The following is a 13,030-nucleotide window of genomic DNA, read 5'->3' as shown; positions in this document are numbered from 1 at the left end:
GAAAAAGAAACACACAAAAATCACATGAGACGTCATTTTCGGGTCAGTCGACGTCTTAAACAGTGTTTGTGGGAAGGCGGAGGAGAAGTGGACAAATGTTGGCTGACCGGGACAGATGCCACACAACACAACAACTCACTCTGCTCTACACCCGCAAAAAAAAAAATGTAGATCTAGATATACCGCCAAAAATGTAGGAGCATAATAGATGGGTGAGTCATTTTGCACGGCCCAGCAGCAGCACATCGCATTCGCATGTGCTGATGGATCTACGTACGCACACGCACACACAATAGAAAAGAAAGAAAACTGTAGGAGCCAGCCAACGGACCCACCCATGTCGGCCACGTAATAATGAAGTGGAGGAAGCGAGCGCGCGCACGAGAAACATGCGTCCCACACATCGCCCCACCTCACCTACTACCTGTAGCCCTTACTCAGCTGAAGCTCGCCGGGAAGCTCCGCCGCCCGCCCCGCCGGAGGCGATGGCGATGGCCGTGCAAGGTGAGAAGAGGGATTCTTACCGCTTCCTTGCTTGCTTCTGCCCTCCCTCCCTCCCGACTTTCTTCCCCTGCAAATTGCAAGTGTATGTTAGACTGACTTACTGGAGTGTCTGCTGCTGCTGCTGTCTAACTTACTCTTGATCGATGTCGGCCTTCACAGTGTAAGTTCATCCATTGTTCGACTGCCTGCCGCCTTCATCAACTATTCCATTTGGTTTGTTCCCTCCAATTAACTGTTGCTCCTGCTGCTGTTACAGCTTCCTTGGTGGCCTCGCGTGTATCTTCTCCACCAGCCTTCTCTTCCAACTCCTGGTAATTAAGCCTAATAACATGTTCATTCACTCACTCACTTGCCCCTAAAATAAGCTCCCATTTCTTCTATGAACTGAATCAGGTCTCTGAAATTTAAGCTTGTAATAGAACCTACAGTGTCAGTCATTTGTTTTAGTTACACTCCCTCCGTGTCTCCCATGTTCATTCGCTCTCTGTTTCACCAACTCCTATTCGCTTCTACAAAGTAGCTCCCCTCTACTCCACTCAACCAAATATATTTCATTTTAGCCTCTTTCTTCTAGGGCCTTAATACCTGATCTTTCGTGCTGGCCCCCAATTTTTTTTCTTAGGTAGGGCCCTGCAGAGAGGGAGTCTTCTTCTGCTCACAGTCTTCAACGAAGGGCCCCTCCACCGCCATTGTCAGCGAGAGGTACAGGACTGCCTACCACCTGCAGCCTCCCAAGAACTGGATCAACGGTATGTTGTTCATGTCTCTGCTTACCTCTCTGTTTCCTTTTTCTGTTAAGTTTTCTGGGTCATCTCTTCACTTTTGTCTGTGGCCAATCAGATGGCCCCTCTGATTTTGGTGTGTTTTTCTTCTTCTCTTGGCCCAAGAAAAACTGGTTACCGTTTCGCCCATCTTACTTTGGGTATGCCGAAATAGGTGCTCGGTGTAGGCGCTGCAGTCAGATTTTGCATGTAACAGTTAAATAGGGGGAAAAGGAGGGAGAAAATTGTCTATGGAATGGGTGTATGTCAATGGGGGGAAAAGGCACAGTTGATCCAACCACAAGAGAAAACAAGGCGACAGCGAAAAACCACTTTCAGAATCATATCGCTGAAACTAGGGTCTCACATTATGTGTCTGAATTATATTAGACAGATCTATCATACTCATTGGAAAGTAATGAAGTACTGGCATATTTTGAAACCTAGAATATCTTTGGTCCTGTTTTTACCAATAATCATATCCTATCAACTGTACATCTGTTGCAAGTCATTGACATTCTCTCTGTTTTTCTTCTTCATATATTCGATGAATTGGATATCCTTGGAAATCTACAACAACAAAAAAGATCCATGTGGTACGAATATCTCAGGCACATACACTTTTAAATAATACAAAAGAGAAGAAATTGCAGATTTCTATCTTATATTGCATTTATTAAAATTTCAGGACCAATGTACTACAATGGCATCTACCATGAATTCTACCAATATAACCCCGATGGCTCCTTCAATCCCAATACCTCCTACAACATAGTTTGGGGCCATTCGGTTTCAACGGACCTCGTCAACTGGATTACTCTTGAACCCGCAATAGAACCGGATACCCCAAATGACATAAAAGGTTGCTGGTCCGGCTCAGCCACAATTGTATCTGGTGATCAACCGGTCATCATATACACCGGTGTCATCGACATTGAGAAGCATCAGGTCCAAAACATTGCGCTTCCCAAAAACCGGTCTGATCCCTACCTCAGGGAATGGACCAAAGCAGGCAATAACCCAGTGATCCAATCGGGTGTACCGGGCTTGAACTCGGGGCAGTTCAGGGATCCGACAACCGGTTGGATCGGACCGGACGGACTATGGAGAATAGCAGTCGGTGCTCAGCTGAACGGCTACGGTGCTGCACTTTTGTACAAGAGCGAAGACTTCTTGAACTGGACTAGAGTTGACCATCCGCTGTATTCATCCAATGCCTCCATTATGTTAGAGTGCCTGGATTTCTTCGCAGTATTGCCGGGAAGTAACAATGGACTGGACATGTCTTCAGCAATCCCAAATGGCGCCAAGCATGTCCTCAAAATGGGCCTGAATTTCGGTGAAGACGTGTACGTGATAGGGGTTTATGATCTCAAACGTGATGTCTTTGTGCCAGATACTGATGACAGTCGGCTATGGCCGAGGATCGATTATGGCAATTTCTATGCTTCAAAAACGTTCTTTGACTCTAAACATGGAAGGAGGATCATATGGGCTTGGACTACTGAGACTGACAGTTCTTCAGATGATGTTGCAAAAGGCTGGGCAGGAATCCATGTAAGAAAATCTACCCTTAATTGGCTGTAATTGTATCATATTGAAATAACGATTTAAAAATTAGTGAAACATGTTTAACCTCATTTTTTTCTATTACATCTAGTCATTCCCCAGGACAATTTGGTTAGACAGCGATAGCAAACGGCTGCTGCAATGGCCAGTTGAAGAGATTGAGTCCCTTCGAGGAAATGAAATCAACCATCAAGGACTAGACTTGAAGATGGGAGATCTATTTGAGATTGAGGGAGCTGACACTTTGCAGGTAGTTTCCTATTTCACAAACATTCTTACCTGGTCTTCTAAAGAAAATTTTTATTACAAAAAGAGGCATGCCAGTAAAAGTTGCAGGGTCTCCCGATAATTACTAATTATACATATGGAGGTGTTTTGTGTGTTCTTGTGAGCAGCTGTAGCTAACCAGGCACATAATTTTCTTGAAACAGGCTGACATCGAGATAGATTTTGAGCTGACGTCAATCGATGATGCTGATCCTTTCGATCCTTCCTGGCTTTTTGATGCCGAGAAGCATTGCCGGGAAGCGGATGCATCGGTTCATGGTAGCATAGGGCCATTTGGACTTGTTATTCTGGCCTCCGACGACACGGAGGAGCACACTGTTGTGCACTTCAGAGTTTACAAATCACAGAAAAATTACATGATCCTCATGTGCTCTGATCTAAGAAGGTTAGTGCTGGTGTTTATCTTTGTTACTACGAATGTGCATATCTATTGACAGGAGAAATTTCTTCATTTCTTTGCGCAGGTCTTCCCTGACACCAGGACTGGACACACCAACCTATGGAGGCTTCTTTGAATTTGACCTTGAAAAGGAAAGGAAGATCTCCCTCAGAACTCTGGTGAGTTGGGTGGCTTTCGTGTCATTTCTCCAGTTACATGTTCACTCCCTAACAGAACTGAAAATGTACACCACCATTCAGATTGATCGGTCTGCGGTGGAGAGCTTCGGTGGTGGTGGCAGGGTCTGCATCATGGCTAGAGTTTACCCAGTGTCGCTTGTCGACGACAACCGCCAACCCCACATGTATGCCTTTAACAATGGCAGTGCCACAGTCAGAGTGCCTCAGCTCAGGGCTTGGAGCATGAGGAGAGCACAAGTGAGCGTTTAACACGGAAGAGCGATTCTAATTTGACATGTGATTGGGGGACCGTCTTAAATCCAGTCATTTGTTGTTTTCAATATTTAGCATGGGTATTTGAACTAGAGTCATGAAGGAGACGCCCACGAGCTATGATGTAAGTTTGCCGAGATTCGGAATAAGAACAGAACCATCTTAGTCTTCATACTTTATGATTTCATATGTATGTTTACAGAATGTACGGTTAATCACTGGTTTTACATCTTCTGCCAACTAGTATGATGCGGTTGTAATTAATTAATTAACCACAATGCTACAACTAGATATGCTTTGCTTGTAACATTTGTTAACTGATCTTTTATAAATTTGTAGCCAACACAACACAAGGAAGATGACAAAGCAATACTAATTCATCGACTTCCGGATTAACACGGTTGGCAATTGCTTTGCCAAGACTTTCTTTCTGGATGTTTCGATGTGTTGTTACGACATAGGACATTACACCCGCATAGCAATCTACAGATACATTATACTCCAACTTGGGTGGCAGTGATAGCCCCCAACTCAAAGTTTATACTGCACTTTGTGCCAGCAGATTTATACTGCACTTTGTGCCAGCAGATTTGGAGTAGTAAGAATGAAGCTATAATCGAAGTTTATACTGCACTTTGTGCCAGCAGATTTGGGTAGGTACTAGCATTAGCATAGACAGTGGAACCTAGCATTAGCATTGGTTGAATCTTCAATACACCAACTTGGGTGGCAGTGATAGCCCCCAACTCAAAGATAACAAGGGCTAACCTATCGTAGGCCTGCGCCTAGATCGACGCCGCCGCCATGAGTCGAGAGGAGGATAAGGACGAGGGCACGGAGCCGACGCCGGTGCCGGAGAAGGAGGAGGGAGGGGCGTCGCCATATCCGGCGCTGGCGTTGGGGATGACGAGGGGAGGGATGGCCATGGTGGTGAGGGAGAATGCTGATGCGGGGATGCTGCCATTGCCATGGATGGAGGTGAATTTTGAACAGGGGAGGGGGTTTGCGGTGTACCAGGAACGATGTGTGCGTAGCAATTAGTAGTATTTTTTTTCCTAACATCCACAGTTTCTAAGTTGTATTACTGCGAAAATGCCTCCAAAAGCATTTTTCAAATTTCATCAAAATTCGTGTTTCTATATTTCAAAAAATATGAAAAAATAAACATATACATGAAGTCATAATGTATACGTTGAAATGAGGGCTACTCATCCTCCGAGTCAATGAATTTTTCTTTTTTGCACAGGTCACATTTCAAGATATTTCATCATGAATTTTTACACACATATACATTTCATCTTTGTATACTTGCATATATTTTTAGATTTGCTTGAAACAGAAAAGTTTGAATTTTGAAATTATCAAAAATAAAGGGCTCTATGGAGTTTGGCCTCCAAAACGCCTCACTCTTACTATTGTCATTATATTTTCTTACATCCGCATTATATATTTTTTACAATCAATTGAAGGCATGTCTTTTTTAGGTCAAACTTTTACATAATTAATCAAAACTATGAAAATTATGTTAAGAGCAACTCTAACATCCCTTAGACTACTTATAGTGGGAGTAACATAGATAGTAATATCACATATATCTACATAAAATAGATGATGTGACAAGTAATAAATGAAGAAAGAGAGAAAAATAGTAACATAGCTAGTTACTAGTAGTATGAGTAAAATCACACATATCAAGACAAAATGTATCTATAGCCTAATAAATTAAGTGTTGCATACTACCACACATATGTTACTCCCCACTACAGAGGTAGTAACATAGACTAGTAACATGTCTATATTACTACTCTACGTTACTACCCATTGTGGCTAGTCTTATAATCTCGTACCGTAAAATCGATTTACAAGATCCTGCAAACCGTTTTTATAGTATGACATGTGTTCCAGCAGAATAGATCCTATAAAAACCTTTCATTTCAGATGTGGCCCATTTGTCAACAGGATCCCTAGAAATAGCACAAAACACCCGCAAAGGAAATCCAAATTATGATTGGTCCTGACCGCTCCATGGCAACGTCCCACGCCGTCGACGGCAGGACCTGCAGCTCCCTGGCCGGAGCGTCCTGATGCTGTTGTCTGCTGCCTAGCGGAGCCGGAGCCCATCTCTGCCTCCCCAAGAAGTACATCTATGCTTCCTCTCAGAGTATACGTATGCTTCCCCTAACGGTGCTTCATGAGTGCTACAGTACACACTACAATCATGTACCAGAAAGAAAACCAAAAGGTTCACCATGATATAAGTAAGTTTTTGACACTGAATCAACGACACTTATATTGAGAGAGAGAGAGAGAGAGAGAGTATTCTTTTACAGCTCGCCGTGAGCTATAGTATAGTTAGCTAACTCCCCTTCGTTTCCTTTTAGTTTGTGTATTAAATTTGTCATATGTCAAGTTTTTGATTAACTCTATATTGAAAAAAATCAACATCTGTGATATTAAAAAACATATATATTTTACAATGAAACTAATTGTACCGATTTGATATTAAGAATGTTGATATTTTTTTTTATAAATTTGGTCAAACTCTATACAATTTGACTCAAGACAATGCTAATACGTGAAGTAAAAAAGAAACGAAGGAGCAACAACTTTTTTTAACATCATACAGACACACACGCTCATACATACATACATACATACATACATACATACATACATACATACACTCATCCTTATAAACACACGTACGCATACCCTATCCCTATGAGCATCCTCGAAAAACTGAGCCGGCACATCAACTTGAGATTCACGAAGTCGCCACAGACGCCTTCACAGTTGACGGAAATATCTCCTCTCGCTGCGCACATCGTCAGAAGATCTGAAATAAATTTCAAAAGATGCAAACATCAGTGTAAAGTGTTAAGTCTACTAGTTGCCTTGAACTAAAACCACGACGAGTAAATCGGAATGGAGGGAGTACGAGTTACAGCCCAACTCCTGGTAAATGGAGGTAGCTACTATGCTGCCGACCACCACTGATATTTTTGCTATCATTGCCGACATGCAGCAGCTACAAGACCCGATATTTCCTAGGCCCATGATTAACAGTAACACTGCAAAACGACAAAGCCCTTGTGCGCAGGAAAAAAGGCCTACTGGTACTTATTTTTTAAGGGGAAAGACAGATCCCGTAGATCCTTTTTAAGGGGAAAGGCAGATAGATATTTTTGAGCGGACAGAAACAGCTCAACAACTCCCTCCTCCGTCTATCTATCTCTGTCACTCTCCTCCGGTGCAGGAGGAGAAGCGGGTAGGAGGAGGAGGCGGAGGACTGCCGCCGCGCCGGAGATAGGATGGCGATGGCCATGGAAGGTGAGGGACTCCTCACTCCTAGCTAGCTACCTCTCCCCTCCCTCCCGGCCACATGGAAGGTGACTGACTTGTATGCATGTGTGTCTGTGTTGGTCCTTTGTGCTGCTGCTGCCTTGATGATGATGCTGATGTGTGCTCTGCTCACAGTGTAAGTCCATCCATCATCCGATTAATTGTTTGAAAGGTTCAGTTAACCAGTCGACTGTTTTGTTTTCTGTCACTCACAGAATTGATGTTTTGCCTGATTGATTGCAGGCTCGCTCGACTTGCTTGTGTGTTCTGCGCCACCATTCTTTTGCAGAGCCTGGTAAGCTCCAGTAACTCTTGTTTCAGTTAATTACTCGCTGTCTGCGCTTCAGTAACTCTGAGACAGTCTGCTTTCACCTTCTATTCATTTTTACACTTGGTTCATTCATGCTGTTAGTCAGCTTATGTGTTTTGCACTTGTGCTCAGGTTTCCTTTTTTAGAAGCATCAATCATATTCAATCAGCAGGAGCCACGCATGCTACAAAATTCAATTTTTTTTTAAAGAAACTTGCTCTGCACCATGAAAATAAGAATCAGAGAATCCAAAATTTTAGTAACCACTTGGTCAAATGACAAAGAGCATGGCCATCTTAATTATGCTGCTCTTTAAGCTTCATATTAAAATATACACCCCTTGTTCATAAATGTAAGACGTTTTGGCAGTTCAATTCTTACGTTTAGAAACAGTGGTAGTACTATAGTAGGTTTCCAATAAGTGTATACAAATTAGTGTTTGTAGTGCATTAGAAATAGCAAAACAAATGGTCCCCAGGACGGATCGATATTCTCATGAGATTTAGCAGTGAATATGCTGCTACGATAGCACTGGGTATGATTTTTGGAAATATTCCGTAGTCTGGCAATGATTTCTGTTTCTGCATAAGTAAGTAGGGCCTGACTTGGGCTTTCGCACTGCCCCCCCAAAATTTCTTAGGCATGGCCCTGCAGCAATGGAGAGAGAGGCTTCTCCTACCCCCAGTCTCCAAAGGCCCCCTCCATTGTCAGCGAGAGGTACAGGACTGCCTACCACTTCCAGCCTCCCAGGAACTGGATGAACGGTATGTTGTTTATGTCTCTGTTTACCTCTCTGCTTCCTTCTTCGGCTTCCTCTCTGTTTCATTTTGTGGGTCATCTGTTCACTTTTGTTTGTGCTTTTCTTGCTATTGGTCCAAGAAAAAGCAAGAGATCTGATTGGTTACCGATTTGCCTAACCGGAGAAGGGAAAAAAAAGTGCCGATCTTAATTTGGTGTGCTAATGTTCAATAATATGCTTGTTTTTTAGGGGATAATATACTTGTTAAAATACACATAATATTTTTGTAGTAGTATCATCACAAACTGTTTTTGTGTCAAAAATAAGGAAGCGCATAGAGCTCAGTGGGTTGAGAAATAATCGACCGTTGTTATTGTGTTTTTCTTTCCTTCTCGACTTTTTTTGTTCGTATAAAGTTTGGGGCTAACTCCTATTTGACACCTATAGCGCCGGTTATAGGCAAAACGCTACACAACGCACCACCATTCCCTCTGCTAAATTTCTTGGGCCAGCCCATATATGCATGTTTCTGTGTAGCTCCCAATGGGTGGGTTCTGGGAAGCTCCTTCCCGTTGTTTTTTTTCTTTTTTCGTTTCTAGATTTTTTCCCCTTTTTTGTACGTTCTTTTTCTTTTTCTGTTTTCCTTTTCCTTTTCTTTTTCTTTTTCCTTTTCCTTTTTTAAAATTCATGAACTTTTTCAAATTTATGAACTTCTCAAATTCGTGATATTTTCAGATTCACAAGTTGTTTTTGCACTCAAAAACTTTTTTGTAGATTATGAACTTTTTAAAAATTCATTAATTTTTTCCAAATTCGTGACTTTTAAAAAAAATTGTGAACTTTTCTAAAATTCATGAAGTTTTCAAATGAGCTATTTTTTTTCAAATTCGTTATTAAAAAATTTATGAACTTTTCTCAAAGTCCTGATTTTTTTATTTTCACAAACTTTTTCAAATTCAAGATTTTTTTCTCCAATTTTTTATGAACTCTTTTCCAGGTCATAATTGTTTTTAAAAAGTCAAAGATTAACGTCCATGGTCAATGGTCAAAGTCAATGCAGCAGTCTAAAATCTGTGCTCAAATGCGCTCATGGACCGCTGCCAATATAGCTCAAGCGTGAGCTTCAGCAGCCTGTACTGGCGCTATAAGCACCAATTATTAACACTGAAGTCATTTCTTCGCCCAAATGAACACTGAAGTCATTTCTTCGCGAAACTTCATACGTGAGTAGAACACTTAGACGATGTTCGCCCTAAAAAATTAAGAATTGTTTGATTATTTTATTTTATTTTAAATTGAAAATGTTATGTAGGGTGCGCCTAGAACCATGTACCAAAAATATACGTCATGTGTATCTAAAATAAAATCGATGACATAGAGATAAACCATGTATCTTTGCTGTATGAAAAAATACATATCTTTCTAGTTGATTATACACACAAAAGAAAAAAGAAACAAACAATATCAGAAAGTATAAAATAAAAATGTTCTACTACGAAACTAGGGTGTCACATCATGTGTCCAAATAATATTAGACAGATCTCTTTTAAAAAAATATTAGACTGATCTGTTATACCCATACGGAAGTAATGAAGTAGTGGATTTGTTTTGAAATATAGAACATCTTTGGTTTTGTTTTACCAATAACCATATCCTATTAATTGTACCTCTATTTGACATTCTCTCACTTTTTTCATATATTTGATGGATTGGCGATCCTTGGAAATCTACGACAACAAAAAAGATCCATGTGGTATGAATACCTCAGGCGCAAACACTTACATAAATAAAAAGGAGAAGAAATTACATCATTCTACATCTTATAATGCCTTTTATAAAAATTTCAGGACCAATGTACTACAATGGCGTCTACCATGAATTCTACCAGTATAACCCCGATGGCGCCTTTGACCCCAATGACTCCCTCATGAACATGGTTTGGGGCCATTCGGTTTCAACAGACCTCATCAACTGGGTCGGTCTTGAACCGGCAATCAAACCGGATATCCCAAGTGACATATGCGGTTGTTGGACCGGCTCAGCCACAATTCTATTTGGTGTTCAACCGGTCATCATATACACTGGTCTCATCGACAGGAAGGCGAATCAGGTCCAAAACATTGCGCTTCCCAAAAACCGTTCTGATCCGTACCTGAGGGAATGGGCCAAAGTAGGCAGTAACCCAGTGATCCAACATGTCATACCAGGCTTGAACTCGAGCCATTTCAGGGATCCGACAACCGGTTGGATTGGACCGGATGGACTATGGAGAATAGCAGTTGGTGCTGAGGTGAACGGCATCGGTACTGCACTTCTGTACAAGAGTGAAGACTTTATGAGTTGGACTAGAATTGAACGCCCGCTGTATTCAAACAATGCCCTCAATATGTGGGAGTGCCTGGATTTCTTCGCCGTAGTGCCGGGAAGTAACAATGGACTGGACATGTCTTCAGAAATTCCAAGTGGTGCCAAGCATGTCCTCAAAGTGAGCATCAATTCCTGTGACATGTACATAGTTGGGGTGTATGATCTCAAACGTGATGAGTTTGTGCCAGACACCGTCCAAGATGACAATCGGCTGTGGACGAGGATCGATTATGGTACTTTCTATGCTTCAAAATCATTCTTTGACTCCAAACACGGCAGGAGAGTCATATGGGCTTGGAGTAACGAGACAGATAGTTATTCAGATGATATTGCAAAAGGCTGGGCAGGAATCCATGTAAGAAAATCTACCCTTAGCTCCTGTAATTACTTCATATTGAAATAATAATTTAACCGATTTAACAAATCAGTGTAACATCTTTAACCCAATTTTTTTGTGTGTTACATTTAGTCAATCCCCAGGACAATTTGGTTAGATGGCGATGGCAAGCAGTTGATCCAATGGCCAGTTGAAGAGATTGAGTCCCTTCGAATAAATGAAATCAACCATCAAGGACTAGAGCTGAAAAAGGGAGATCTATTTGAGATTAAGGGAATCGACACTATCCAGGTAGTTCCCTATTCAGTATTCACAAACCAACTAACTTGGTCTTCCAAAGAATTATTTTTATTTGAAAAAGTGTCATGGCAGTAAAAGCTATAGGAACTTCTGATAATTATTAATTTCTTTATAGATAGTACATTTTTGGCAACAGAAAATGGGCATATATATTTCTGACCAACTGTAACTAACGGCCGGGCACATAATAACAGGCTGACATTGAGATAGATTTTGAGCCGACGTCCATCGATGACGCCGAACCTTTTGATCCTTCATGGCTTTTTGACCCCCGGAAGCAGTGCCGGGAGGCGGATGCATCGGTTCATGGTGGCATAGGGCCATTTGGACTTGTTATTCTTGCCTCTGACAACATGGAGGAGCACACTGCAGTGCATTTCAGGGTTTACAAATCAGAGCAAAAGTACATTATCCTCATGTGCTCCGATCTTAGAAGGTTAGTGCTTATCCTTTTTTGACTTAATTTTTGTTACCCTTGATTTCCATAAATGTCTGTAAGGAAACTAAAAAGAAAACATTTTCTTTGCTTTGCACAGGTCTTCCCTGAGACCAGGACTGTACACACCAGCCTATGGAGGCTTCTTTGAATTTGACCTTGAAAATGAAAAAAGGATATCCCTCAGGACTCTGGTGAGTTGGGGGGATTAAATTTGTTTCATTAATTTCTCCGGCAATCCACTTGATGACAGAACTGAAATGGACACCATCGTGCAGATCGATCGGTCGGCGGTGGAGAGCTTCGGCAGCGGTGGCAGGATCTGCATCACGGCCAGAGTTTATCCGGTGGCGCTTGTCGACAACGGCGCCACCCACATGTATGCCTTCAACAATGGAAGTACCACGGTCGGAGTGCCACAGCTAAGGGCATGGAGCATGAAGAGAGCACAAGTGAATGTGATGAAGGGTGGAAGTGTGATCGATGCTTAGCACAGAAGAGCAATTCTAGTCAGACGTGTGATTGAAAGACTGGCCACGCACTTGTTGATTTCAATATTTACCACGTGTAAGAAGGTAAGAGTCAATCAAGCCATTCATTGATGAGATCAACGGCTCAGATCTATTTTATACTCTTACCTCTCATGTGAAAAGAGGGGGTAAGAGGGACCATGTTAAAACTGCTCTTGAACTTTTGAAGTAGTTGCAATTGGTAAGTAAGCATAGTGCTTGTTGCCAACAACGATTTAAATTCGTAGAGGTTTGGAATAAACAAATATGAGCTTGTGCATGCCACAAAGTTCAAGTAAGAATGTATGTATGTATGTATGCAACAGTACTGTAGAAACCAGCAGCTTGTCGCCAACGATCTTTCTTGGCTGTCTCAGCAAGTCGGGCCTGCTTATCTTTCTCCTCTGTTTGAACATTAACAGGCACATCACAGTTAGCATGACGATCGAGCATAGTACCTGTAACTGAGTACCTCAAAAGTTAAAGCAATATTAGCAACGTTAAATTCTCCATAATATCCATGGATTAGGTGCATCTCTCTACATATCTACAGAATTTGGGATATTTTCTGAAGATGAATCAGTGGTATCGCTCTGTATCTCTGCTTTTTTTCAGCTGATGCATGTCAATATATCCGCTCTTTATCCAAGTGCCTGCTTGTATGTTACTTGGTTAATCAAGAAGCATCTTCATTTCATGGCTGTGCATCTAAGCAAATAGTGCATGCCTAGCTGGCC

The 13,030-nt window shown here is 41.7% G+C and overlaps 2 protein-coding genes across 4 annotated transcripts; both read left to right on the top strand.

Moving 5' to 3' along the window:
• Nucleotides 1-332: 332 nt before the first annotated feature.
• Nucleotides 333-4,225, top strand: LOC778385 (beta-fructofuranosidase, insoluble isoenzyme 4). 3 transcript variants are annotated; one of them, XM_044509528.1, is made up of 9 exons: nt 478-664; nt 761-815; nt 1,127-1,253; nt 1,853-1,861; nt 1,954-2,822; nt 2,926-3,084; nt 3,266-3,507; nt 3,587-3,680; nt 3,762-4,225. In XM_044509528.1, the coding sequence occupies exons 1-9, from the start codon at nt 648-650 to the stop codon at nt 3,948-3,950; spliced, it is 1,761 nt and encodes a 586-aa protein (XP_044365463.1). In that variant the 5' UTR covers nt 478-647; the 3' UTR covers nt 3,951-4,225. The 3 variants fall into 3 exon arrangements, with proteins under 3 accessions (XP_044365465.1, XP_044365462.1, XP_044365463.1); XM_044509530.1 differs by having other exon boundaries at nt 333-504; nt 3,587-4,225; XM_044509527.1 differs by having other exon boundaries at nt 472-664; nt 3,587-4,225.
• A 2,963-nt stretch (nt 4,226-7,188) lies between these two features.
• On the top strand, nt 7,189-12,669 carry LOC778400 (beta-fructofuranosidase, insoluble isoenzyme 4). Its single transcript, XM_044509526.1, has 9 exons — nt 7,189-7,431; nt 7,539-7,590; nt 8,246-8,369; nt 10,089-10,097; nt 10,192-11,066; nt 11,181-11,339; nt 11,543-11,784; nt 11,885-11,978; nt 12,063-12,669. Exons 1-9 carry the CDS (start codon nt 7,400-7,402, stop codon nt 12,273-12,275), a joined length of 1,800 nt encoding a protein of 599 aa, XP_044365461.1. The 5' UTR covers nt 7,189-7,399; the 3' UTR covers nt 12,276-12,669.
• The last annotated feature ends 361 nt before the right edge of the window (nt 12,670-13,030 follow it).

Source organism: Triticum aestivum, chromosome 4A (genome assembly GCF_018294505.1).
Source record: "Triticum aestivum cultivar Chinese Spring chromosome 4A, IWGSC CS RefSeq v2.1, whole genome shotgun sequence".
Taxonomy (NCBI): domain Eukaryota; kingdom Viridiplantae; phylum Streptophyta; class Magnoliopsida; order Poales; family Poaceae; genus Triticum; species Triticum aestivum.
Note: the sequence above shows the minus strand (reverse complement) of the source record. Positions and strands in the feature narration are given on the sequence as shown.

Coding starts and splice junctions, on each gene's coding strand:
- LOC778385 (XM_044509527.1), top strand. Junction 816..1,126: donor GCCTTCTCTTCCAACTCCTG/GTAATTAAGCCT, acceptor TTTTTTTCTTAG/GTAGGGCCCTGCAGAGAGGG. Junction 3,085..3,265: donor AGGGAGCTGACACTTTGCAG/GTAGTTTCCTAT, acceptor TTCTTGAAACAG/GCTGACATCGAGATAGATTT.
- LOC778400 (XM_044509526.1), top strand. CDS start 7,400: ATGATGATGCTGATGTGTGCTCTGCTCACAGT. Junction 7,432..7,538: donor ATGTGTGCTCTGCTCACAGT/GTAAGTCCATCC, acceptor GATTGATTGCAG/GCTCGCTCGACTTGCTTGTG. Junction 11,785..11,884: donor ATGTGCTCCGATCTTAGAAG/GTTAGTGCTTAT, acceptor TGCTTTGCACAG/GTCTTCCCTGAGACCAGGAC.